Source organism: Macaca fascicularis, chromosome 12 (genome assembly GCF_037993035.2).
Source record: "Macaca fascicularis isolate 582-1 chromosome 12, T2T-MFA8v1.1".
Lineage (NCBI taxonomy): Eukaryota > Metazoa > Chordata > Mammalia > Primates > Cercopithecidae > Macaca > Macaca fascicularis.
The window spans coordinates 93016728-93041264 of NC_088386.1; the positions used below are offsets into that span (position 1 = coordinate 93016728).

The 24537-nt window shown below is 41.1% G+C and overlaps 1 protein-coding gene and 1 non-coding gene across 4 annotated transcripts in view; one reads left to right on the forward strand and one right to left on the reverse strand.

The window, feature by feature from the left end:
- SF3B1 (splicing factor 3b subunit 1) overlaps nt 1-24537 on the reverse strand; it is a 49573-nt gene that overhangs the window by 13955 nt on the left and 11081 nt on the right. For 2 of the 3 annotated variants that reach the window (XR_012421338.1, XM_045367427.3), the window contains exons 2-11: nt 21351-21517; nt 18189-18293; nt 17589-17703; nt 15682-15761; nt 13320-13490; nt 5287-5524; nt 3675-3887; nt 3293-3414; nt 587-784; nt 387-488 (exon numbers count right to left, since the gene is read on the reverse strand). Coding sequence is in view for 1 of the 3 variants with exons in the window: in XM_045367427.3 (XP_045223362.1) it covers nt 387-488; nt 587-784; nt 3293-3414; nt 3675-3887; nt 5287-5524; nt 13320-13490; nt 15682-15761; nt 17589-17703; nt 18189-18293; nt 21351-21517 (1511 nt within the window). In the remaining 2 variants the exon portion in view is untranslated. Of the gene's footprint in view, nt 1-386; nt 489-586; nt 785-3292; nt 3415-3674; nt 3888-5286; nt 5525-13319; nt 13491-15681; nt 15762-16067; nt 16124-17588; nt 17704-18188; nt 18294-21350; nt 21518-24537 lie in introns of those variants that run through there. The other variant, XR_012421339.1, reaches the window with a different exon arrangement.
- Nucleotides 30-165, forward strand: LOC123568155 (small nucleolar RNA SNORA4). The gene has a single exon (XR_006691375.2). It is a non-coding gene; the product is annotated as a small nucleolar RNA SNORA4 (small nucleolar RNA).

Genomic DNA, 24537 nt, shown 5'->3' on the forward strand with positions numbered 1-24537 from the left:
TATAAATTCCTAAACACAAAAATATAACACAACCAAAAGCTAATTTTTTTGTGGGGAAAGCTTTCTAAATAACCTTTACCAATTTGGGCTACTTGGAAGAGTAAAGGAAAGACCGCACTCCAGCGGGTTATACCAATAGTTCAGTACTATTTTGTGGCCTACTTTTCCTGGTGAAAAAATTAAAAACATTTTTAAAAATATAAACTTGGCCAGGTGCAGTGCCTCACACCTGTAATCCCAGCACTCTAGGAGGTAGGCCAAGGCAGAAAGATCACTTGAGACCAGCCTAGGCAACATGGCAAAACCCTGTCTCTACAAAAACTACAAAAAAATTTTTTTTATTTAAATAAATAAGCAACAAACATGACAATTTCACTGAGACTTACCTTTCTCATTGGTGGTGTTCCATTCTTAATTTTTAAAAGCAACTTCATTATTTTTCTCTCTTTTTGCTCTTCTGGACTAAGTGTTGATTCATCAACATCAACCTACAGTAAAAAGAAAAAAATGTTAAGGGAAGTTGAAATGTTATGATTTATAATTCTGGAACAAAATGTAATAGTTTATTTCTGCTAGTATCACTTACCAATAGTTTATCAAAGTACTGAATATCATCAGGCTTTAAAAATGGAAGATTTCCAGATGGCTGATCATTAACACTTTTCATAGTTCGATCTTCAGTTTGCATGTGGAAACCAGTCATACCACCCAAAGGTGTTGGAGTAGCTGTCAGTTTTCGAGCTGGAGTTCGAATAGGAACATAACCAGCTGGAGGAGGAAGTACCTAATAAAAGTTATAAGACAGTTTAGGATTTTCTTAACTTAAAAAACAGCATAAGGATCAATATTTGCACTTAAAATATTTTAGTTTATTAGCTAATAAGATTTTCATTTGCTTGGAGACAACATCTATCTTGCTTTTCTATCTTAATTAGAAACCTAAAATATCTGCTTCTCATCTGCTAACTGATTATATCAGTGGTGTAGGGAACTGAGGAAATACAAGAGCTTAGAAAATACCGATCACGTTCAAACATGTTGTGGGTCAAAATGTCAAATTATTAAAAACTTGAAAATTATAAAATCTGAGTCAGCAATTCCAAAAAACTGCTCTAGTCGAGCAAATAACATTTCATAAGTATTTATATAAAATGGAAATAAGCTCATATGGGGCATATAACATAAAAAGTTTTATTTTAGTATTAAAATATCACATAAATTCCTGTACTATAAAATCTTTTAAGTGTAAAACTCTACAAAAAATTAGTTAAATGCATAAAAACTAAAACCAAAATGTTTGCCAAAGCCCTGTAAAATACACACCACCTGATCAAACCTTTTGCAAAACAAGTAAAATTTCAAAAAATGCAGGCTGAAAATCACAAAGAATTTTTTTTTTTTTTTAAAAGCTGGTAACAGACTTAAAAAAAAAAAAAAAAAACAGAACTTCTGGGCAGGCCAGGTGTGGTGTCTCACGCCTGTAATCCCAGCACTTTGGGAGGCTGAGATGGGAGGAACGCTTGAGCCCAGGAGTTTGAGATCAGCCTGGGCAACACAGCAAGACCCCGTTTCTATTTTATATAATTTAATATATAGTAAAAGAAAAAAAATACAGCTTCCTGGGGATATCGATAAACCTATACATGTCAGTGAGCCTAAAACTGTTGTCTATTAAAGATTAAATTATGTTAAATTTACATTGATGCTATCTGCACTTTGTACAGATATTTTTTGTTGCTAGTTAATGTCTGCACCAGCAGACCACTAGCATTTTGGATAAAGTGGATACTGTATAGACGTGAGACCTAGGGAAATCAATGTCAAGTCCACAGGCATCACTTGCCATTAAGGATTTAAAGGTCTACTATATTTTTACATTCACTAGTAAGGATGTTGCTTATTAGTAGGATTCACTAAGGGAGACTTTTCCTCCTAGTGACTCTAAGGAAATCAATGACTACGACTGAGAAAGACACTCAGGCAGTCAACAGTAAGTTGTATCTATACCCACAGCATTGTGTGGAGGCTACGAAAAGCTTTAAGGCAAAACTTCATGCAAACTTGAAACAAATACTCTAACATAAATAACAGGGATCAAAAACAAAACAAGGCTGGACACAGTGCCTCATGCCTACAATCCCAGCAGTTTGGGAGGTCAATGTGGGAGGATACTTTGAGCCTAGGAGTTTGAGACCAGCCTGGCAACACAGTGAGACTCCATATCTACAAAAAATAAAAAAATTAGCCAGGTATGGTGGTGCATGCCCATAGCCCCAGCTACTCAGGAGGCTGAGGCAGAAGGATCACTTGAGCCCAGGAGATCAAGGCTGCAGCGAGCTATGTCAGCGCCACTGCTCTCCAGTCTGGGCAACACAGTGAGACCCTGTCTCTAAAACAAAAACTAAATAAAACAAAAAACACATGCATGAACTGTTAAAAATCAATAGTCATTAACAGAAAAAGCTCTGTAAAGGCCATCAGATGACTTACAAAGTTATCTGGTTCCCCTTGGTTATGATGTCAGCTATATGACCACAGGCTATCTTCAGACTAACAAATACTCCCTGAGTACGAGGTACCTAGAAAATTTTATAGTTCAAAATAAATTTTAGGTTGACATGGTGAAAAGAAGGCTGGGCACGGTAACTCACGCCTGTAATCCCAGCACTTTGGGAGGCTAAAAGGGATGGATCACTTGAGGTCAGGAGTTCAAGACCAGCCTGGCCAACATGGCGAAACCCTGTCTCTATTAGAAATACAAAAATCAGTCGGGCGTAGTGGTAGGCACCTATAATCCCAGCTACTCGGGAGACTGAGGCAAGAGAATCGCTTGAACGTGGGAGGCAGAGGTTGCAATGAGCTGAAATCACGCCACTGCACTCCAACCCGGTGACAGAATGAGACTCCATCTTAAAAAAAAAAAAAAAGAATATTCTTTGTGTCCACTGACAATCCATAAACTTAAGTATACAAAATCTTGGTGAAGCACCAAGTAAAATAACCACAATCTAAATAAGCTTATTCCTGGGACTGCTAGAAAACTGAAGCACCAGCAGTTCTCAAAGTATAACCAATAGACCTGTATACAAGTCCTCCAGATGTCTTTCAAATAGTAATAGAATCATGTTGTTCATTTCTTTTCATCTCTATTTGGAACTGAAATATACCTGGAAATAGCTAAGAGAATGGAATGACAATAGTGAATTTGGGCAAAGCCAATGCAAGTTCGATCAATTTTTTTCACTATTTAAAATAAAGGCATATCCTAAATACATCATATTTGATGTACTACCTTATATCCTTCTGGGAACATAGCATCTAATTCCTCATCAGAAAGTGGGCGATTTCTCTCATCAATTTCTCTTTCCCATCGCCAAGCCTGAAGCTGTTCAGGAGTCATACTCATTATGTGACCTACCAAGAAAAGCAAAGTTTTATATACTCTATAGTGCAAGACTGTATTATTACATATATCTCTGAGATAAAAGAGAATTAAGATCAACCCTATTATTTATTTTGCCTTTACATTATAAATGCAAACCAAGACTTAAATTTTTATATCTCTTTATTCTTGCTAGAAGTTGACATTAATAGCACGCAGAATACCACAAAGAAAAAAAATTAAATAATTTATGGAGAAAAAAACAATTATTTCCAATGAGAGAGAGTTCTACCTGGAGTAGGGGTAGCCATGTTCATGGCTGGTGTGCCAATTGGTGTTTTTCCAGGGGTCAGAACTGGAGTGCTTCCACCCATCTGACTAGCTGGTGTTTCGTCCCACCGTGATTTTCTTTTACTGGCTCCAGGAGTCGGTGTTTCACCAATAGAATCTCCACCTCGATCTGTTCGAGGAGTCTCAGCCCATCCACTTCCATGCCCAGGAGTATCTTTAAAAAGAGTGAGTGAGTAAAACCACAATTTTAATTCCTGTTAAAATAATATTCTTTATTCTCAAACAGTTATACTCAAAACTATCAAGTTCTAAAACAGAATATTCCTAAAATGGTGACCCATTTAAAGTTGTTTGAGACCAGCCTGACCAACATAGTGAAACTCCGTCTCTACGAAAAATACAAAAATTAGCCAGGTGTGGTGGGTGCCTGTAATCCCAGCTACTCAGGAAGCTGAGGCAAAAGAATCTCTTGAACCTGGCTGGGCACGGTGGCTCACACCTGTAATCCCAGCACTTTGGGAGGCCAAGGCGGGTGGATCACAAGGTCAGGAGATCGAGACTATCCTGGCTAACACGGTGAAACCCTGTCTCTACTAAAAATACAAAAAAATTAGCCGGGCGTGGTGGCAGACGCCTGTAGTCCCAGTTATTTGGGAGGCTGAGGCAGGAGAATGGCGTGAACCCGGGAGGTGGAAGTTGCAGTGAGCAGAGATCGCGCCACTGCACTCCAGCTTGGGCGACAGAGTGAGACTCCATCTCAAAAAAAGAAAAAAAAAAAAGAATCTCTTGAATCCGGAAGGCAGAGGTTGCAGTGAGGTGAGAGCGCACCACTGCACTCTAGCTCGGGTGACAGAGTGAGACTCTGTCTCAACAAGAGCAACAAAAAAGTAAATTTGATGTTAGGTACATTTTTCCATAATAAAAAACAAAGGGTAAGCCAGGCACAATGGTTCATGCCTGTAATCCCAACACTTTGGCAGGAGATCACCCCTCCCAGCCAGGAGTTCAAGACCAGGCTAGGCAATAAAGCAAAACATTGTCTCTACAAAAAATTTAAAAAGTAGCCGGGGACTGGGCGCGGTGGCTCACGCCTATAATCCCAGCACTTCAGCAGGCCGAGGGGGGCGGATCATCGGAGGTCCAGAGTTCAAGACCCGCCTGAGCAGCATGGAGAAACCCCATCTCTGAGGTTGCAGTAAGCTGAGATCGCGCCATTGCATTCCAGCCTGGGCAGTAAGAGCAAAACTCTGTCTCAAAAAAAAAAAAAAAAAAAAATTAGCCAGGCATGGTGGCATGCCCCTATATAGCTACTCAGAAGGCTGAGGCAGGAAGATCACTTGAGCCTAGGATGTCAAGGCTACAGTGAGCAAGACCCTGTCTCTAAAGAAACCAACAAAATCAAAGGTTACGGCCTACTAACTTTACTTTAGCCTAAGGTTCTTCCTTAAATCTTAAACCTCTTCAAGAAGTAAAAAAAAAATCAAGCATATGATCTGTTCTGTTCTTAATCTGTCCCCTTATATGCGTCCACCCAGGAATAAACAGAACACATTTCAGTCTGTAAACATACCACTCAACATTTCACCCACACACCCATACTCCACTAGAAGTACCTCTCTCTGTTTTGGGGGTTTCATCCCATCTGTTTTTACGAGCACTGGAAGTTGCGCCTCCATGGCCTGGTGTCGCGTGGCCTGGTGTATCGCCTCGTCCAGGAGTAGCAGCTCCCGCCGGTGTGTGGCTAGGTGTAGGATCCCATATTTTTGAGCCTGGGGTTGCTCCAGGAGTCTCACTTCCCTTTGCACGACCTGGTGTCTCATCCCATCTTAATGAAGGAGTATGCCCAGGGGTCTTAAAAAAGCAAAAAAAAAATTTATTTCACACACCCACATAGAAATAGTTAGAAAATTTCCATAAAATAAAACTTTAAATGAAAAATGTTTTAGTTCTATGTACTATAATTAATTAAGTTAGAGGACACTACCTCTACTTATAGGAAAATATACCTACTTTCTAGCAAATGTTTATGATTAAAAACAATGTAAAGTTTCAATCCGAAGCACTGACAAAAGTTCCAGATTAAAAAAACAAAATATTCTGGGTATGAATCTTTGATATGCCATTAACAGCTCTGTGACTTTGGGGGAAATCAATAAGGTTTCTCTGTCTAGATCTGTAATCGAAGGCTTTCAGCTCTAATTACATTAGTACTTCTCAAAGTGGGGCTTAGAGACACATATTTAGGGGAGAAGGAATTCACGCGTTCTAAGAAAATAGTCCTGTTGATGTTTTGTTCAATTGTGTGTGTTTAATTAATATAAGCATGCTTCAGATTACCTATGTAATTTTTTTTTTTTTGAGACAGAGTCTCCCTCTGTCACCCAGGCTGGAGTGCCATGGCACGATCTCCGCTCACTGCAAGCTCCACCTCCTGGGTAATCTTGAGATCAGTTTGTATTTACAGTTACATATGTAGCAAATAATATTACCCTAGCTGAGGCTGGTAAGATTAATGAAAAAAGATGAGAGGTGGGTTTTCATTTGTTTTTTGACAGAGGGTCTCACTCTGCCGCCCAGGTTGAGCGCTGTGGCACAATCACGGCTCACTGCAGTCTCCACCTACCAGGCTCAAGCGATCCTCCCATGTCAGTCTCCTGAGTAGCTGAGACTACATACAGGCGCACACCACCACACTTGGTTAATTTTTTTTTCCTTGGAGAGATAAGCATCTTACTATGCTGCCCAGGCTGAGAGGTGGGTTTAAGTAACATCAAAGATTCCACAGTACTTCACAGAGTAACAGCTGGACAACTGACTGCATGTGATAGCAAAAGAATCTCCACCAATAAAGACAGTATCATATCAAAGTAGCATAGAGTTGAGTGTAAAGAAAACAAAATTTGTAATTATATACTGCCTCATAAGTATTCCATAGGTTATGTAATGTACTTTATATATTTGTTTTAAAGTTGGGAGCTCGGCCGGGCGCGGTGGCTCAAGCCTGTAATCCCAGCACTTTGGGAGGCTGAGATGGGCGGATCACAAGGTCAGGAGATCGAGACCATCCTGGCTAACCTGGTGAAACCCCGTCTCTACTAAAAAAAAAATACAAAACACTAGCCGGGCAAGGTGGCGGGCGCCTGTAGTCCCAGCTACTTGGGAGGCTGAGGCAGGAGAACTGCGTGAACCCAGGAGGCGGAGTTTGCAGTGAGCCAAGATCATGCCACTGCACTCCAGCAGGGGTGATAGAGTGAGATCCCGTCTCAGAAAGAAAAAAAAAAAAAAAAATTGGGAAAGTTGGGAGCTCTTATAGACACAAGGACTTTATCGACCTTTATGTTTGCAAATTTGCATGGTACCATTAAACAAGTTTAAGACTCAATAGTTTTTCCTTTAAAAAGATACTACTCAGGGCCAGGCATGGTGGTTCATGCCTGTAATCCCAGCACTTTGGGAGGCCAGGCAGGCAGATCAATTGTGGCCAGGAGTTGAGACCAGCCCGGCCAACATGGCAAAAGCCCATCTCTACTAAAAATAAAAAATAAAAATAGCTGGGTGTGGTGGTGCACACTTGTAATTCCAGCTACTCAGGAGGGTGAAGCACGAGAATTGCCTAAACCCAGGAGGCGGAGGTTGCAACGAGCCAAGATCGTGCCACTGCACTCCAGCCTGGGTGACAGAGTAAGACTCTGTCTCAAAAAAAAAAAAAAAGATATTACTGTTACTCAGCGTTGAAAAATTCTGGATTAGGTAAATAAAGCACACAAATCGTTTAAAATCTCCATTCTGGCATCTGTCCCTCCTGCTGAATTATAAGGAAAGATGGGAAATAAATTCTATTATCTAATTCCTACATTTATGACTACAGTTGTATTAAATGAACAGAACAACAACAAAAAAAAGTCTTGAGTCTCTGAATTATTTATTTATTTATTTATTTATTATTTATTAATTTTGAGACAGAGCCTCACTCTGTCACCCAGGTCAGAGTGCAATGGCACGATCTCAGCTCCCTGCAACCTCTGCCTTCCGGGTTCAAGCAATTTTCCTGCCTCAGCCTCCTGAGTAGCTGGGATTACAGGTGCCTGCCATCACACCTGACTAATTTTTTGCATTTTTAGTAGAGACGTGGTTTCACCATGTTGGCCAGGCTGGTCTCAAACTCCCAACCTCAGGTGATCTGCCCGCTTGGCCTCCCAAAGTGCTGGGATTACAGGCATGAACCAGCGTGCCTGGCCAAGTCTCTGTAGTTTCTATAAGAAAGGTATCAGCATATCAGCTCTCATGCCAGGCGCAGTGGCTCACACCTGTAATCCCAGCACTTTGGGAGGCCAAGGCGGGTGGGTCACCTGAAGTTGGGAGTTTGAGACCAGCCTGGCCAACATGGCAAAACCCCGTCTCTCCTAAAAATTAGCCAGGCATGGTGGTAGGCACCTATAATCCCAGCTATTTGGGAGGCTGAGGCAGGAGACTCGCTTGAACCCAGGAGGCGGAGGGTGCACGGGGGCCGAAATCATGCCATTGCACTCTAGTCAGGGTGACAGAGCAAGACTCTGTCTCAAAAAAAAAAAAGAAAAAAAAAAAGAAAGGTATCAGCTCTTGTGTCTAGTTATGTGCATACAGTTAAACAATTACCAGGACAAACTTCTTTATCTTTCTCATACTTAGTACTGAATGTCATCCACAGAATTAAAGTTAGTAGTTACTTGGCTGGACACGGCGGCTCATAACTGTAATCCCAGCACTTTGGGAGGCCAAGGTCGGGGGATCACTTGAGGTCAGGGGTTCAGCACCAGCCTGGCCAACATGGAGAAACCCTGTCCCTACTAAAAATACAAAAATTAGCTGGGCCTGATCGCACATGCCTGTAATCTCAGATACCTGGGAGGCTGAGGCACAAGAGTCACTTGAGTCTGGGAGGCGGAGACTGCAATGAGATGAGGTTGCACCAATGCACTCCAGCTACCCATGGGTAACAGAGCAAGACTCTGTCTCAAAAATTAAAATTAAAATTAAAGCCAGTAGTTACTTATATTGAGCAGAACCATACCCCTCCTACATATCACCAAGCAAATGAGAAGTCCTCACCTTAAACTAAATTGTTTAGAAATTATGTATTAGGTTTATATCCCAATTCTGGGTTTGGGGAAACACTGCATGATCTGATAGGTTTTTTCTTGATTTATAAGTTAAATATATAGCAGTCCAGGCTAGAGCTAATAGTGATTTAGACAAGGATGGTAGAGGCAGAGATCATGAAAAGTGACTAGCTCCTTAATATATTTAAAGCTGATGCCAAGAAAATGTATATGGGTAGGATATGGGATAAGAGAATAAGGAGTATTGGATGACTCCCTAAATGTTTTTTGTTGTTGTTGTTGTTTTTGTTTTTTTTTTTGAGACACAGTCTCGCTCTGTCGCCAAGACTGGAGTGCAGTGGCACCATCTCCACTCACTGCAACCTGCACCTTCCAGGTTCAAGTGATTCTCCTGCCTCAGCCTCCCGAGCAGCTGGGATTACAGGTGCCCGCCAACACGCCGGGCTAATTTTTGTATTTTAAAATACACCATGTTGGCCAGGCTGATCTCGAACTCCTGACCTCAAATAATTCACCCACCTCGGCCTCCCAAAGTGCTGGGATTATAGGCATGAGCCACTGGACCCGATCCTAAATGTTTTGCTTGAGCCAAACAGACATGGGAAAGACCAGGGGAGCAGGACTGAGAAGAGACGTATGCGAAAAAAATCAATAATTTTCTTTCAGAAATACTGATTTTGAAATGCCCATTGAACAGCCAAATAAATATGTCAGGCTGAACAAACACGCAAGTCTGCGGAACAGAAGCAGAGGAAAGATTTATAAGTTTGGGAGCTATTTTATGTAAATGGTATATAAAGACAAGAATGAGATCCTAGGGATCGAGCACTGATGGAAAAGAATCCAAAAAACTCAGCACTACTATAATACCCCAAAGTTCGGAGGTAAGAAGAATGAGGATCCAGCAAACAAGACTAAGGAGTAGTAACCAGTGAGGAGATTTTGAGGGGAAGCAAGAAAGACTAAAACCCAGAGACTGAGAGAGAAAAGGGTATGAAGAAATGTCAAATGTTCTTGATATGCTAAGTCATATGAGAAATGAAAATACACTTTTTAAATTTATCAATTAGGGGTCAAGTGACCTTGACAAGAGATTTTAGATGGAGTAGACTAGAACTACGTAAGAAGACTAGAAACTACGTAAGACTAGAACTGACGGTCCTCGGCGGGTCTGGACGTGGCGGGTTGCTTTCCAAAATGGCGCGCGCGCTGAGGGCTGCAGCCGCGAATGCCAGACTGGGGAGAAACCAGAAAGGAGAGCAAGTCCTGTAAAAACAACTACTACTTCGGCCGAACTCCAGGCATGACCAGCTTTGTGTTGGGAACACTCAAAGGGGTTTTTTTCCAGACTCCAAGCTCCCATACCAACAGTAAGAGCTTCTTCCACGTCACGGCCCTTGGATCAAATGGCAGGTTCTGCGTGGAACCGTGGTCGACTCAATCATGTAGCCATAGCAGTGCCAGATTTGGAAAACGTGCAACATTTTATGAGAATATTCTGGGGGCCCCGGTAAGTGAAGCGGTCCCTCTTCCTGAACATGAAGTATCTGTTGTTTTTGTCAACCTGGGAAATACCAAGATGGAACTGCTTCATCCACTGGGATGTGACAGTCCAATTGCAGGTTTTCTGCAGAAAAACAAGGCTAGAGGAATGCATCACATCTGCATCGAGATGGGGAATAACATTTTGATGGCAATTTAATCGTGATTTTCATGTGTATCTTGACAAGGTCAAAGGTGGATAATATTAATGCAGCTGTGATGGATTTGACAAAAAAGAAGATCCGCAGTTTAAGAGAAGAGGTCAAAATAGGAGCACATGGAAAACCAGTGATTTTTCTCCATCCTAAAGACTGTGGTGAGAGACCGGGCGTGGTGGCTCACGCCTGTAATCCCAGCACTTTGGGAGGCCAAGGCGGGCGGATCACGAGGTCAGGAGATCGAGACCATCCTGACTAACACGGTGAAACCCCGCCTCTACTAAAAATACAAAAAATTAGCCGGGCCTGGTGGCGGGCGCCTGTGGTCCCAGCTACTCGGGAGGCTGAGGCAGGAGAATGGCGTGAACCCAGGAGGCGGAGCTTGCAGTGAGCCGAGATCACACCACTGCACTCCAGCCTGGGTGACAGAGCAAGACTCCATCTCAAAAAAAAAAAAAAAAGACTGTGGTGGAGTCCTTGTGGAACTAGAACAAGCTTGATTTGTATTTGCAAACAACTAAATTAACTGACCTGAAAAAGCCTATCAAATACTATCAAAATGTACTATGATATTGAGTCCTTTGCTGCTTCCAACATGTAAAAGTTCACCGTTAAAAACTGAATTACAGAAACATTAAAATATATACATATATAAATCAATAAATATGTAATTATTTAGATTAACAAACATATTTGTTAATTTGAATCTGAAAATTAGGGAACATTATTAAAATCATATAGAAATAAATTATTCCTCTTCTACAATGGGGTAACTGAATGTAAAAAAAAACGAAAAAAAAAGACGAACTATGTAAGCAGAGAAAGCAAGTACAAATAACTCATTCAAAGCACTTGTGGCTCATGCCTGTAATCCCAGCACTTTGCAAGGCTGAGGCAGACAGACTGCTTAAGCCCAGGAGTTTGAGACCAGCCTGGACAACACAGTGAGACCCGTTTCTACGAAAAATAAAAAAATAGCCAGGCATGGTGGTACGTGTCTACAGTCCCATCTACTTGGGGGGTTGAGGTGGCAGGATCATTTGAGCCCAGAAGGTGGAGGCTGCAGTGAGCTATTATTGCGCCCCTGCACTCCAACCTTGGCAACAGAATGAGACCCTACCTCAAGAAAAAAACAAAGAACAAAGCACTTTGTTCTAAAAAGATATAGAAACAGGATTGTCACTGAATGTGGATGTGAATGAGGGTTAAGAGATGTTTTCTGCAGGTTTTTTGTTGCTGTTGTTAAGAAAGCATGGTAAAACATGTTTGCTGATGATGATAATCTAGTATGGAGAAAAAAATTAATGGTACTTGATGAGAGTCTCCAAGAGGGGAAGGGAAATGGTACATAAGCAAAAAGAGTGGCTTTAATTCATTATTTATTTATTTTAAGACAAAGTCTCACTCTGTTGCCTAAGTTGGAGTGCAGTAGCGTTAATCTCGGCTCACTACACCCTCCACCTCCCGGGTTCAAGCGATTCTCCTGCCTCACCCTCCCAAGTAGCTGGGACTACAGGCGCATGCCACCATGCCTGGCTAATTTTTTTGTATTTTTAGTAGAGACACAGTTTCACTATGTTGGCCAGGCTGGTCTTGAACTCCTGACCTCATGATCTGCCTGCCTCGGCCTCCCAAAATGCTGGGATTACAGGCATAAGCCACCACACCTGGCCCCTTTATATTTTATTTTTCTAGCAATAATTAAATATTTTCAAGTGCTTTCTAAAAAATCCATTTTAAAGGCCTTTCTATTCAGGCTAATGACAAACACAATAAAGGCACATATGATAGTTTAACATTTATGCAAACTTGTATCTTTTAGTCTGCAAGTATATATTATTAAATGATAGAAAACATCTAATATAACCATTTCTACAGAACTAGGAAATACATTTATAAGAATGATTTTACAGACTCCATCATTTTGTTTTTTTGAGACAGGGTCTTACTCTGTCACCAGGCTGGAATGCAATGGCATGATCATAGCTCAATGCAACCTCTACCTCCTAGGATCAAGGGATCCTCCTGTCTCAGCCCCCACCACTCCCCATACCCCAGAAGCTGGGACTACAGACATGTGCCACTATGCCCAGCTAATTTTTTTTTTTTTGTAAAGACAGGGTCTCCCTCTGTTGCCCAAGCTGGTCTCAAACTCCTTGAGCTCAACCAATCCTCCCACCTGGGCCCCCAAAGTGCTGGGATTACAGGCATGAGCCAATGCATTCCACCTCCAAAACAAATGTTTAAAAAAACAAAAAGAAAGTAGGAGAGTAGGCTGGCCAAGGGAATGATGTAGCATTGACTATTTGCTGCCTGTAGTGAGGGTCTTAAGTTATCTATCTAGAAGATAAGGAAGACCACTATATCACACTCAACCTCCACAATGTAACATACCTACAGGTCTGTATTTAATATTCTAAAAAGAACTTTCCTTACTCTATGACATGGGCTAAATTGCATGCCCCTCAAAATTTGTATGTTGAACCCCCAGTGTGGCTGTATTTGGAGACTGGGTCTTTAAGGAGGTAAATTAAGGTCAAATGAGGTCATGAGGGTGGGGCCCTAATCTAACAGACTGATGTCCTCATAGGAAGACCAGGGACAATAGAGCTTGCTGGCACAAAGAAAGGCCATGTGAGGATACAGCAAGAGAGCCCTCAACAAATACCAACCCTGTTGGTACTCTGATCTTGGATTTCAAGCCTCCAAGAACTGCGAAAAAAATCAATGTCTGTTGTTTAAGGCACCCAGTCTGTGGTATCTTTTTATGGCAACCCAAGCAGACTAATACAGTCCATAACAGAAAAAAATTTTAAACAGTAATAACAAAAAACAAAAAGAAATTACCTCTGCCTGATCCCAACTTGATAATTTTTTGGGAGTGGCACCAGGAGTCTGATCAGCTGTTTGATCCCAACGCCGTTTTCGTTTTGATGGAGGCTGGGACGCTGCTGCTCCATTGACGACTTTTAGTTCTCCAGCTTTAGCTTTTTCTGCTAGCTGTTGCCTAATTTCTCGCTGAAAAAAAAAACAGTGAGTGTTTACCTTTAAAATGCTTTCAATATATTTTTCTATCATTAGCACAATCATTTCCACTTAACATCCCATTTTATACTTTGCTCATTCTCCTTTCTATGGTACTCGTGGTCTCCCTTCTATGCTAGCTGGTTCCAAAGTCTGTGTCTTTATTTCATTTTACATAATGCCTGTCTTTCTAAACAAAAGATAAGCAAGTTCAGAATTTGTAACATAGCACACTGTAGTTTATATATTGTAGGTGAAGTAAAATCTTCAGTCAACAATGGAGAACCATAATGCTTCCACTGAAAAATAGGGTTTTCTTCAAAACTAATATAAATAGCAATTAAGACTATGCAACGGCCGGGCACGGTGGCTCAAGCCTGTAATCCCAGCACTTTGGGAGGCCAAGACGGGTGGATCACGAGGTCAGGAGATTGAGACCATCCTGGCTAACACGGTGAAACCCCATCTCTACTAAAAAATACAAAAAACTAGCCGGGCGAGGTGGCGGGCGCCTGTAGTCCCAGCTACTCCGGAGGCTGAGGCAGGAGAATGGCGTAAACCCGGGAGGTGGAGCTTGCAGTGCGCTGAGATCCGGCCACTGCACTCCAGCCTGGGCTACAGAGCGAGACTCCGTCTCAAAAAAAAAAAAAAAAAAAAAAAAAAAAACAACTATGCAACAAGATAGAAAAATGGTAAAAGATAAAAATAATAAAATTGTTTTATTTATACTGACAAATTATATAAATACTCAAAATTTAGTGGTAATGGATGCACATTTAATTCACTCTATACTGTTAAAATGGGGTTTTACTATCCCATTTAACTCATTCAACATATAAAATCTATTATATATTCATAATAGTAATGGAGGAGGCTGGGTATAGTGGCTCACACCTGTAATCCCAGCACTTTGGGAGGCTAAGGCGGGCAGGTTGCCGGAGGTCAGGAGTTCGAGACCAGCCTGGCCAACATAACGAAACCCCATCTCTACTAAAAAAAAAAAAAAAAAGGCCGGGCACGGTGGCTCAAGCCTGTAATCCCAGCACTTTGGGAGGCCGAGGCGGGCGGATCACAAGGTCAGGAGATCGAGACCACAGTGAAACCCCGTCTCTACTAAAAAAAATACAAAAAATTAGCCGGGCGCGGTGGCGGGCGCCTGTAGTCCTAGCTACTCAGGAGGCTGAGGCAGGAGAATGGCGTGAACCCAGGAGGCGGAGCTTGCAGTGAGCCGAGATCGCGCCACTGCACTCCAGCCTGGGCAACAGCGTGAGACTCCGTCTCAAAAAAAAAAAAAAAAAAAAAAAAAAATACAAAAATTAGCTGGGCATAGTGGCACACACCTGCAATCCCAGGAACTCGGGAGGCTGTGGCAGGAGAATCGCTTAGACCCGGAAGGCAGAGGTTGCAGTAAGCTGAAATTGCACCACTGCACTTCAGCCTGGGCAACAAAGCAAGACTCCACTCAAAAAACAAAAAAATAGGCGGTTACTAGACAAAATGGCATAATCTCTGTAGGCCAAAAGGAATTATTCAAAATTCTCCACTTACATCCAAACTGAAACTTATAGAATCTCACACTGAACTCTTTGACTTTTCCCTAACATACTAGGTTCAGATACACACCATCAACCTTCCTCACGGAAACAACCCCTGTAATGGCCAGGCACAGTGGCTCACACCTGTAATCCCAGCACTTTGGGAGGTCGAGGCAGGCAGATCACCTGAGGTCAGGAGTTCGAGACCAGCCTGGCCAACATGGTGAAACCCCATCTCTACTAAAAATACAAAAATTAGTTAGGCGTGGTGACGCACACTTGTGTTCCCAGCTCCTTAGGAGGCTGAAGTGGGAGGATAACTTGAACCTGGGAAGCGCAGGTTGCAGTGAGACAAGATCACACCACTGCACTCTAGCCTGGATGAGTGAGACTCTGTCTCAAAAAAAAAAAAAATCCCCTGTAAGACACATACATACATATACAGCCAAGGAGCCCAGGACTAGAAAAGGATATAGAAATGATTTTGAAAGGTGGTATAATTTGGGGTAAGATTCTTTCTCAGTTAATTTTTATTAATACTATTAAAATATTTGTGCAGCAAATAGCAAAAAAGAAACATAACAGTCTCTCAATCACAACTGTATTTACATTCTTTCATAACCATTAGAACAGGAGATAGGTTTACATACTTCTTCTTTAGTCAAGTGTTGTTCTCGCATTACATCCATGTAAGTCCTAGCATTCATTTTAGGATCAGGGGTCTTCCCTCCTGCAGAAAAGAACAGCAACAGGAAAAGAGTACAATAAATAAAAGATAATCGGGTTCAACTGATTTATCTGCCCTGCTCTAAATATTATGTTATTCCATAATCATTTAAATTATTTTTTGATGGAAAACTTTAATAATTATACATCTTACTTTTTATTGAGTTTGCTGATCAATTTAACCTGTTTGAACACAAACATCTACAGCAGTTTAAAACAAATATTTTAATGCATATAAAAACAAAATGACAGCACAGTTTAGAGTCTTCAGAAGTGATGGGTTCCTGGGTTGCTAATCCGGAATACGTACACTTTCGTGCCTTTGTCTCCATCAGCAGTTCTGACTTCAAGCAGCAGAATAGAAGCCTAGAAAATTATCTCTTTACCATTAGTAACACTTTGGAAAGATATTTATATTCAAAACATTACCTGTTGCAAGTTGTTAAAATCCTGACTACAAATAACTATGACTACATAAGTTCTTCATACAGTGTTCTAAAACAATTGTAGTTTAGAAAATCTGATTTTAAAAATATACCTATATTCTGATGTCACGTTACTAAAAAGGGCTTCATGCTTTAAGTTTTTTGACCCAGAAAACATATTTTTATTTCTTAGAAAGCATAAATTAAAACTGGAAACATATTACTTGAAATATATTACTTCTACCAGTTATTATGATGCACACAGAAGCAACATGGTGTACAAAGAGATGTGTTGGTCTCTTGGTTAAAGTTTCAGTATTTGCTTTTCAAACTTCAAAATATCTTACAGAAGCCCAAACAGTATATAACAAGATTCACAGAGGCACATTATGCTTTAGAAATGTGGTAACTAGCTATACAAGTGGTATAGCATCACAATTTAGGAAAAAATAATAAAATTCTAAGACATTTCCTATGCTGAAGATCATGCCCAATTGGTAGTGTCATTCTTTCTGACACTAGCTCTGATAAGACTTCCTTTGGAATACTTTTTCACCATAATCTAGAGAGGATGTGTTGAACTGCACCCTTAAGAATGCAGACAGGACTGGCATATAGCAGTACTGCTGTAGGAAAGAAATTAAGGACAGTTAGTATGGGCCTGTGAATTCTGGCATACATGTTTAAATCAATTACAATTATGCAAGTAAAAAAAGAATATCCCTACTAATTCATGCAGGCTGAAAATCTAGTATGTAAACCTGCAGCAGAATCTAATTTTAAGAAACAGGCACCTAATTTTGATTGTGAAACTCACTCACCTGAGGAAAGCTTCCACAGGCTCACTATGCCCCTTGTGCTGACTTGCACACTAAAATTAGCAAAACAGACTCCAACTATTAAAAATATCACACTCTTTGTATACATACTTTTGTTTTAACTTTAAGTATGCTTAGAGCAAAGTAGGTGCCTTTACTAAGCTATATTTAGAGCACTATGGGGGGAGTTCTAGTGTGAGAAACAGTTTCTCAAGGGTAAATCCTAAACATCTAGGATTTGGAATGAAAACTTTCAATAATTTGAAAGTATTTTGAGCAGAAAAACACATTTGTTCCAAGTATAGAAAGCGTACCCAAAACAAAAGTAAAAGTAAAACCTTTAACCCTTTGCGTTTCTATGGCATTGGCTCATTTTTTTCTTGTCCTTCTACCTGGAAAGAAAACTTGCATTATAAAGATGAAGAATATGGCATCTGTGACTTCAACCAAATCTATACAAATCTATAGTAGGGGGGATTTTTAAAAAGAAAAGCAAATTCAGAAGCATGCCAAAAAAAATCAAAGGGCTAAAGACAACTTAATACAAATAAATTTCTGAATACTTATAGAAAAGTGGGAAAGAATTACCATCTGCAAAAGGATCAAGACGCTCTGGGGAAATTATCATGGTCCGCCTATGCTTTTTGTATTCATCTTCCCGGTCTGCAATCTTCGGAGGTCGGTGCTCAGCAAATGGATCATACTGAAAAGAGGTATGTCTCACTTAATATCCACTTTATTAAAATAACAAAGCAGAATATCATAAACAAAAATCAGAACACTGTAAAGCACAAATGTTTAATACATGTCTACTAATATTCTGTACTGCTTCACAGATAAATGTTAATATAAAAAAATAAGGCATATGGAAACAAGGTAATATACATATCCACATTTCCATAGTTCAATGCTTCACTACATGATTACAGCCAGGCGTGATGGCCTGTGTGTATAATCTCAACTACTTGGGAGGTTGAGACAGGAGGAATGCTTGAGCCCAGGAGTTTGGGATCAGCCTGAGCAAGACAGTAAGACCTTGTGTCAAAAAAAAGAAGATTACACCTTTACAAAATAAATTATTATTTATAATTCTCCTTAAAGCATCCTAAAATTTATGGGTTTCTATGGGAACTCAGACATTCACTTTTCTTTAGCTGAATAAACTATGCTTTTAAAATAAAAGGTCACCTGTTCTGTTGACTGTGGTATATCATTAAGCAATGCCACAGGGGCATGATATCCTGGCTTCTTCTGACCAAGCAAACTCGTAGATGATGAATAGTCATCGTCATCCTGCAATGAAAACCCCCCAAAAAGCCATAAACAAAATGTCAGAACTTAAAAATTAGAAAGAATATGCAAAGATTCAACATGAAATCAAAAGATCTACTGACAGTGTGATGTCTAAGCCCTCCTTCATAAAACTTACAAATAAAATTGGTCTTCTTTCACTTCAAAAACCTATTAAATTCAGTTCAGTAAAGCTATCTTTATTTTTAAAATGATTAAGCAGGGAATATCTTCTATAGAAGTCAATTAAGATAAAGTAGGTATGGACTAGAAAAACCCGAGCATTTAATTTTAATGTTTTTTCAATTTGATAACAACTTATTTTAGAACTTTCTACTTTTAACTCATTTTTTTTTAACACAATTTAACAACCATTGAAACAAATATTTAATTTTAAATGTATTTGCCCTTAGTAGTATGTTTAAACAGAACAATGTTATACTGTTACTTTTCTAGTATAAAAAGTACAACTGTCTGGGAGGTCAAGGTGGGAGAATGGCTTGAGTGTAGGAGTTCTGAGACTAGCCTAGGCAACAGAGACCCAGCTGGGCAAGGTGGCGCACATCTGTAATCCCAACACTTTGGGAGGCCGAGGCTGGGGACTGCTTGAGCCCAGGAGTTCAAGACCAGTCTGGGCAACATGGTGAAACTCTGTCTCTACCAAAAAAATACAAAAATTAGACAGGCGTAGTGGTGTGTATATGTAGTCCCAGCTCCTCAGGAGGCTGAGGTGGGAAAATTGCTTGAACTTGGGAGGCGAAGGTTGCAGGAAGCCATGATCTGGCCACTGCCTTCGGCTTGGGCAACAGAGCAAGACTTTGTCTCCAAAAAACAAAACCACATACATAGTGAGATCTCATCTCTATTGTAATAAAAATAAATAAAAAATAAAAAATGCAACACGGGGTAATTCTCCAGATCTTAACACCTCACTTATTTTATTTAAAAATAAAGTGACAATTTCCCCCTCAGTTTCTGAAACATAGAGCTATCACTTTATTTTACCATTAGGGTATGAGACCCCCAAATAAAGTGCTAACTAGGCCACCACTGGCTTCTAGAAATTTCACCTTTTGGGACTTTAAATTTCTCTCAAGAAAAAAAAAGAGGAAGAGAGAGCCAACTATAAAGTAAAATGTGACTTGAATTTCTTTTAAATTTCTCTCAAGAAAAAAAAGGGAAAGAGAGAGCCAACTATAAAGTAAAATGTGACTTGAATTTCTTAAAAATAACCAGTTTGGCACCACATGTTCTCACTCATAGGTGGGAACTGAACAATAAGAACACTTAGACACGGATGGGGAACATCACACACCAAGGCCTGTCATGGGGTGGGATGGTATTAGGAGATATATCTCATGTAAATGATGAGTTAATGGGTATAGCACACCAATATGGTACACGTATACGTATGTAACAAACCTGCACATTGTGCACATGTACCCTAGAACTTATAGTAAAAAAAAAAAAAAAAAAAAAAAAAAAAGGAAGAAAGAAATATACATCACCTATCCAAAAATTAAAAAAAATAAAAAATAACCAGTTTGGGCCAGGCGTGGTGGCTCACGCCTGTAATCACAGCACTCTGGAAGGCCAAGGCAGGCGGATCACGAGGTCAGGAGATCGAGACCATCCTGGCTAACACGGTGAAACCCTGTCTCTACTAAAAATACAAAAAATTAGCTGGACGTGGTGGCGGGCGTCTGTAGTCCCAGCTACTCTAGAGGCTGAGGCAGGAGAATGGAATGAACCCAGGAAGCGGAGCATGCAGTAAGCCGAGATCGCACCACTGCATTCCAGCCTGGGCGACAGAGGGAGACCAAAAAAAAAAAGTTTGATAATCTATATACATAAAGTTTATCTCTAACTGAATCACCAAATTTGGAGTTTGGAATGGTCTGATAAAATATAAGCTACCTGGAATACATAAAAAATGCTCTGAGGGAACAGATATCAAAATGAAAGGCACTCCTCCTCCACAGTAATTGAAACAGATATGAAAAGCTCATCAATATCAGTACTAAGAAGAATTCCAGGCTGGGCGCAGTGGCTCAAGCCTGTAATCCCAGCACTTTGGGAGGCCGAGGCAGGTGGATCACCTGAGGTCATGAGTTCAAGACCAGTCTGGCCAACATGGAGAAACTCCATCTCTACTAAAAATACAAAAATCAGCCAGGCATGGTGGCAGGCGCCTGTAATCCCAGCTACTCGGGAGGCTGAGGCAGGAGAATCACTTGAACCCAGGAGGCCGAGGCTGCAGTGAGCGAAGATCACGCCACTGTACTCAAGCCTGGGCGACAGGGCGAGACTGTCTTTAAAAAAAAAAAAGAGAGAGAAAAGAAAATTCATTCACATTAAGATACCAAGAGGAAAAAAACAGTATCAAGTACAATCAGTAATCAAATCGCAAGGACAGATGGCTATTTACAATTAAGTCACTTCTCACACAGGCTACTCTAGATAGAGCTGATAAGTAATGGCAGGGATTTACTTTACTGTTTACTTTATAACGGTAATGGCTGGCAGGTGCTTCACTGGATAAACAAACTAGTCTTTACCAAAAATTCTCAGAACAAAGCATTTCCAGTGAAGTTTTTGAACCTTAGAGAGGATACCTCCGGTAGTTTTATCCTCTAAAAGATCCCAAAAATGGCCGGGCGCGGTGGCTCAAGCCTGTAATCTCAGCACTTTGGGAGGCCGAGATGGGCAGATCACGAGGTCAGGAGATCAAGACCATCCTGGCTAACACGGTGAAACCCCGTCTCTACTAAAAAATACAAAAAACTAGCCGGGCGAGGTGGCGGGTGCCTGTAGTCCCAACTCGGGAGGCTGAGGGAGGAGAATGGCGTGAACCCGGGAGGCGGAGCTTGCAGTGAGCTGAGATCCGGCCACCACACTCCAGCCTGGGCAACAGAGCGAGACTCTGTCTCAAAAAAAAAAAAAAAAAATACCAAAAATGTTTCTCCAGATTAAACCAGATGGCTGAAACAAAAGTTATTCATATTTCTTGCTCTCTCAAAAAAACACACAACTGCCTCTTGTACATAATTTGTAACTTACATCTTCAAGTTCAGTTGCAGCAATTGATGTCACGTATCCAGCAAATCTGCTGTCACTTCCACCATAAATTTCCTGGTCATAATAACCTGTAGAATCGAGGCCCACTCCTTGAGCTTCATCAAGAGCTGCCTTCTTGCCTTGAATTTCTCGAATCTGTGCTTCAATATCTATAAAAAGATGATACAGACTTTCTTAATTTCACTTTCCAAAAGAATTCCCAACACAATGCATTTCTTTACTAGGTAATTATCAAAATACTCTCTTAAATACAGAAAATGTACATAATTGTACCATATAAGAGACTAGGAATCACAACAGCGTAAGCATGCTCTAGAAATTAAATCATGATAGGCTGGGCGCCGTGGCTCACGCCTATAATCCCAACACTTTGGGAGGACGAGGTGGGCGGATCACTTGAGGTCAGGAGTTCGAGACCAGCCTGGCTAACATATAGCGAAACCCCGTGTCTACTAAGAAATACAAAAATTAGCTGGGTGTGGGGGCAATGCACCTGTAGTCTCAGGTACTTGGGAAGCTGAGGCAGGAGAATCACTTTAACCCGGGAGGCGGAGGTTGCAGTGAGCGGAGATCACACCACTACACTCCAACCTGGGTGACAGAGCAAGACTCTGTCTCTCAAAAAAAACCCAAAAACCGTGATAAGATATCATCTAACATATAACCCAGCTTCAAATTTCCCCAGCTGCCCTAGTAACAGCCTTTACAGATGTTCTTTTTTAACCCACGATCCAATCAAGCACCCTACACTGCATTTAGTTGTTACTCTCTTTGCTCTTCTTTAAATACAGACTAGTCTTCCATTTTGTAGTCTTTCCTGACACCAGGTTAATTTTGCAAAGTAACGTTTTGTTTTAATAATATAAATAGTACATAGATGTATAAAGAAATAGTTTTGATTGCAAAAGATTTCTATGGCCTGACAAATAGCTGTTTAAATTCTTGCCAGCCCATGCTGAATTAAGCCCTTTGACACCAGGCACTTTTAAAAAGCTTACTTGCTGGCCAGGCGTGGTGGTCCATGCCTGTAATCCCATCACTTTGGGACGCCAAGGCAGGCAGATCACCTGAAGTCAGGCGTTCGAGACCAGCCTGGCCAACATGGTGAAACCTACTCTCTAGTAAAAATACAAAGTTAGCTGGGTGTAATGGTGCACACCTGTAGTCCCAGCTACTCAGGAGGCTGAGGCAGAAGAACTGCTTGAACCCCGAAGGCCAAGGTTGCAGTAAGCCAAGATCACATGCCAGTGCACTCTCGCCTGGGCAAAGAGAGCAAAACTCATCTCAAAAAAATAAATAAATAAATAAAAATTAGGCTGGGCACAGTGGCTCATATCTGCAATCCCAGCACTTCGGAAGGCCGAGGCGGGCAGATCACCTGAGGTCAGGAGTTCGAGACCAGCCTGACCAATGTGGTAAAACCCTGTCTCTACTAAAAATACAAAAATTAGCTGGGCATGGTGGCAGGCGCCTGTAATCCCAGCTACTCAGGAGGCTGAGGCAGGAGAATCACTTGAACCTGGAAGGCGGAGGTTACAGTAAGCCGAGATCACGCCATCGCACTCCAGCCTGGACAACAAGAGCAAAACACCATCTCAATAAATAAATAAATAAGCTCAATTGCTAGCTGCATGAATCAAAAGCTAAAGATTCAAATAGCATCCTGCATTTGCCAAACCTCCCAGCTAAAGGAGAAAGCCCTCTATAGTTCCTCAAGATAGATGTGCAGGATAACAACATGTCCTTATCTAGTCTAAGGCACAGCTGGGTCACATTTCCACGTAAGAAAGGAACAGGAGCAGGTCTCAGAAACTGGAGGCGGGACGCGGTAGCTCACACACGTCATCCAAACACTTTGGAAGGCTGAGGTGGGCGGATCACTTGATCCCAGGAGTTCAAAACCAGCCTGGGCAACATGGCAAAACCCCATCTCTACAAAAACTACAAAAATTAGCCAGGCATGGTGGCAAACCTATAGTCCCCTGCCACTTGGGGGGCTGAGGTGGGAGGACTGCTTGAGCCCAGGAGGTCAAGGCTGCAGTGAGCCATGATTGCTGCCACTGCACTCCAGCCTGGATGTGAGGCTCTGTCTCAGAAACAAAGAAACAGAAAGAAACTCAAAATGATAGAATAGTTTTAATGCTGAATTTAGCAGCCCCAGTTTGTGATCAGATCTCAAAATTCTTATAGTGTATCGTGTTACACAGCAGCACTACATGCACAGATGTTACTTTCTCCCCAAACCATTACAGCAGCCCAGGCAGTCAGAAATATCCTCACTTGAGCAGGGTGGTTCTTTTTACTATGATCTCTACTTTTGTTTCTGTTCGTAGTTTTATATTTTGAAAAATTTAATCTACATTTGCCCCACTCCCAGCCCCTTCAGGCATTTTCTTTTCTTTTTTATTTTTTTTGAGTGGCCCGAACTCGGCTCACTGCAATCTCCGCCTCCCAGGTTCAAGCGATTCTCCTGCCTCAGCCTCCCAAATAGCTGGGATTACAGGTGCCTGCCACCACGCCCAGCTTCAGGCTTTTTTTTTTTAAACCACAGGTACATTTATCACTTTTACCTAAATAGGTTTTTGTAAAAGGACCACAAATGGACTTCCATGAGGATTTAGGCAAGAAACAAATGGGTGAATCAGGACAGTCTGCAATCTCCTATACAGCATTAGTATAGACTAAGGACCACGTACAAAGAAAGGACCTGGTGCACCTGTTACAAAGGTGGAATCCTAGGTCTTGGATACACTAACTCCAAACCTCCAACTCAGGCTGTGAAGCCCAGGATTCTGCCTCATTAACAAACACCCTAGGAAACTATTTTACCTGGCCCTTCACCCCTCCCATTTCCAACCCCAGCCCACCCCTACCAAATTTTCCAATTTAAAGCATCATTTTATACTTTCCTCTACCTCATACACAACCAAAAAATAGGAAAGGGGTGCTGTTTTATAAAAACTGCACACTACACATATTGTGCAACTTGCATTTTCTGCCTTATCAAGCATCTCTCTTATTTTCCGTCTAAAGAACTTTTCCATCCTAAAGTTTCAGCAACTAGTTCCTCATCTGGATAACATTTATTCAGGAACCAATTTCAGCTACTGAATTTTACCTACTGATTTTATGTACCTGCTGATTAGCATTAGAGTTTCCAATTACAAAG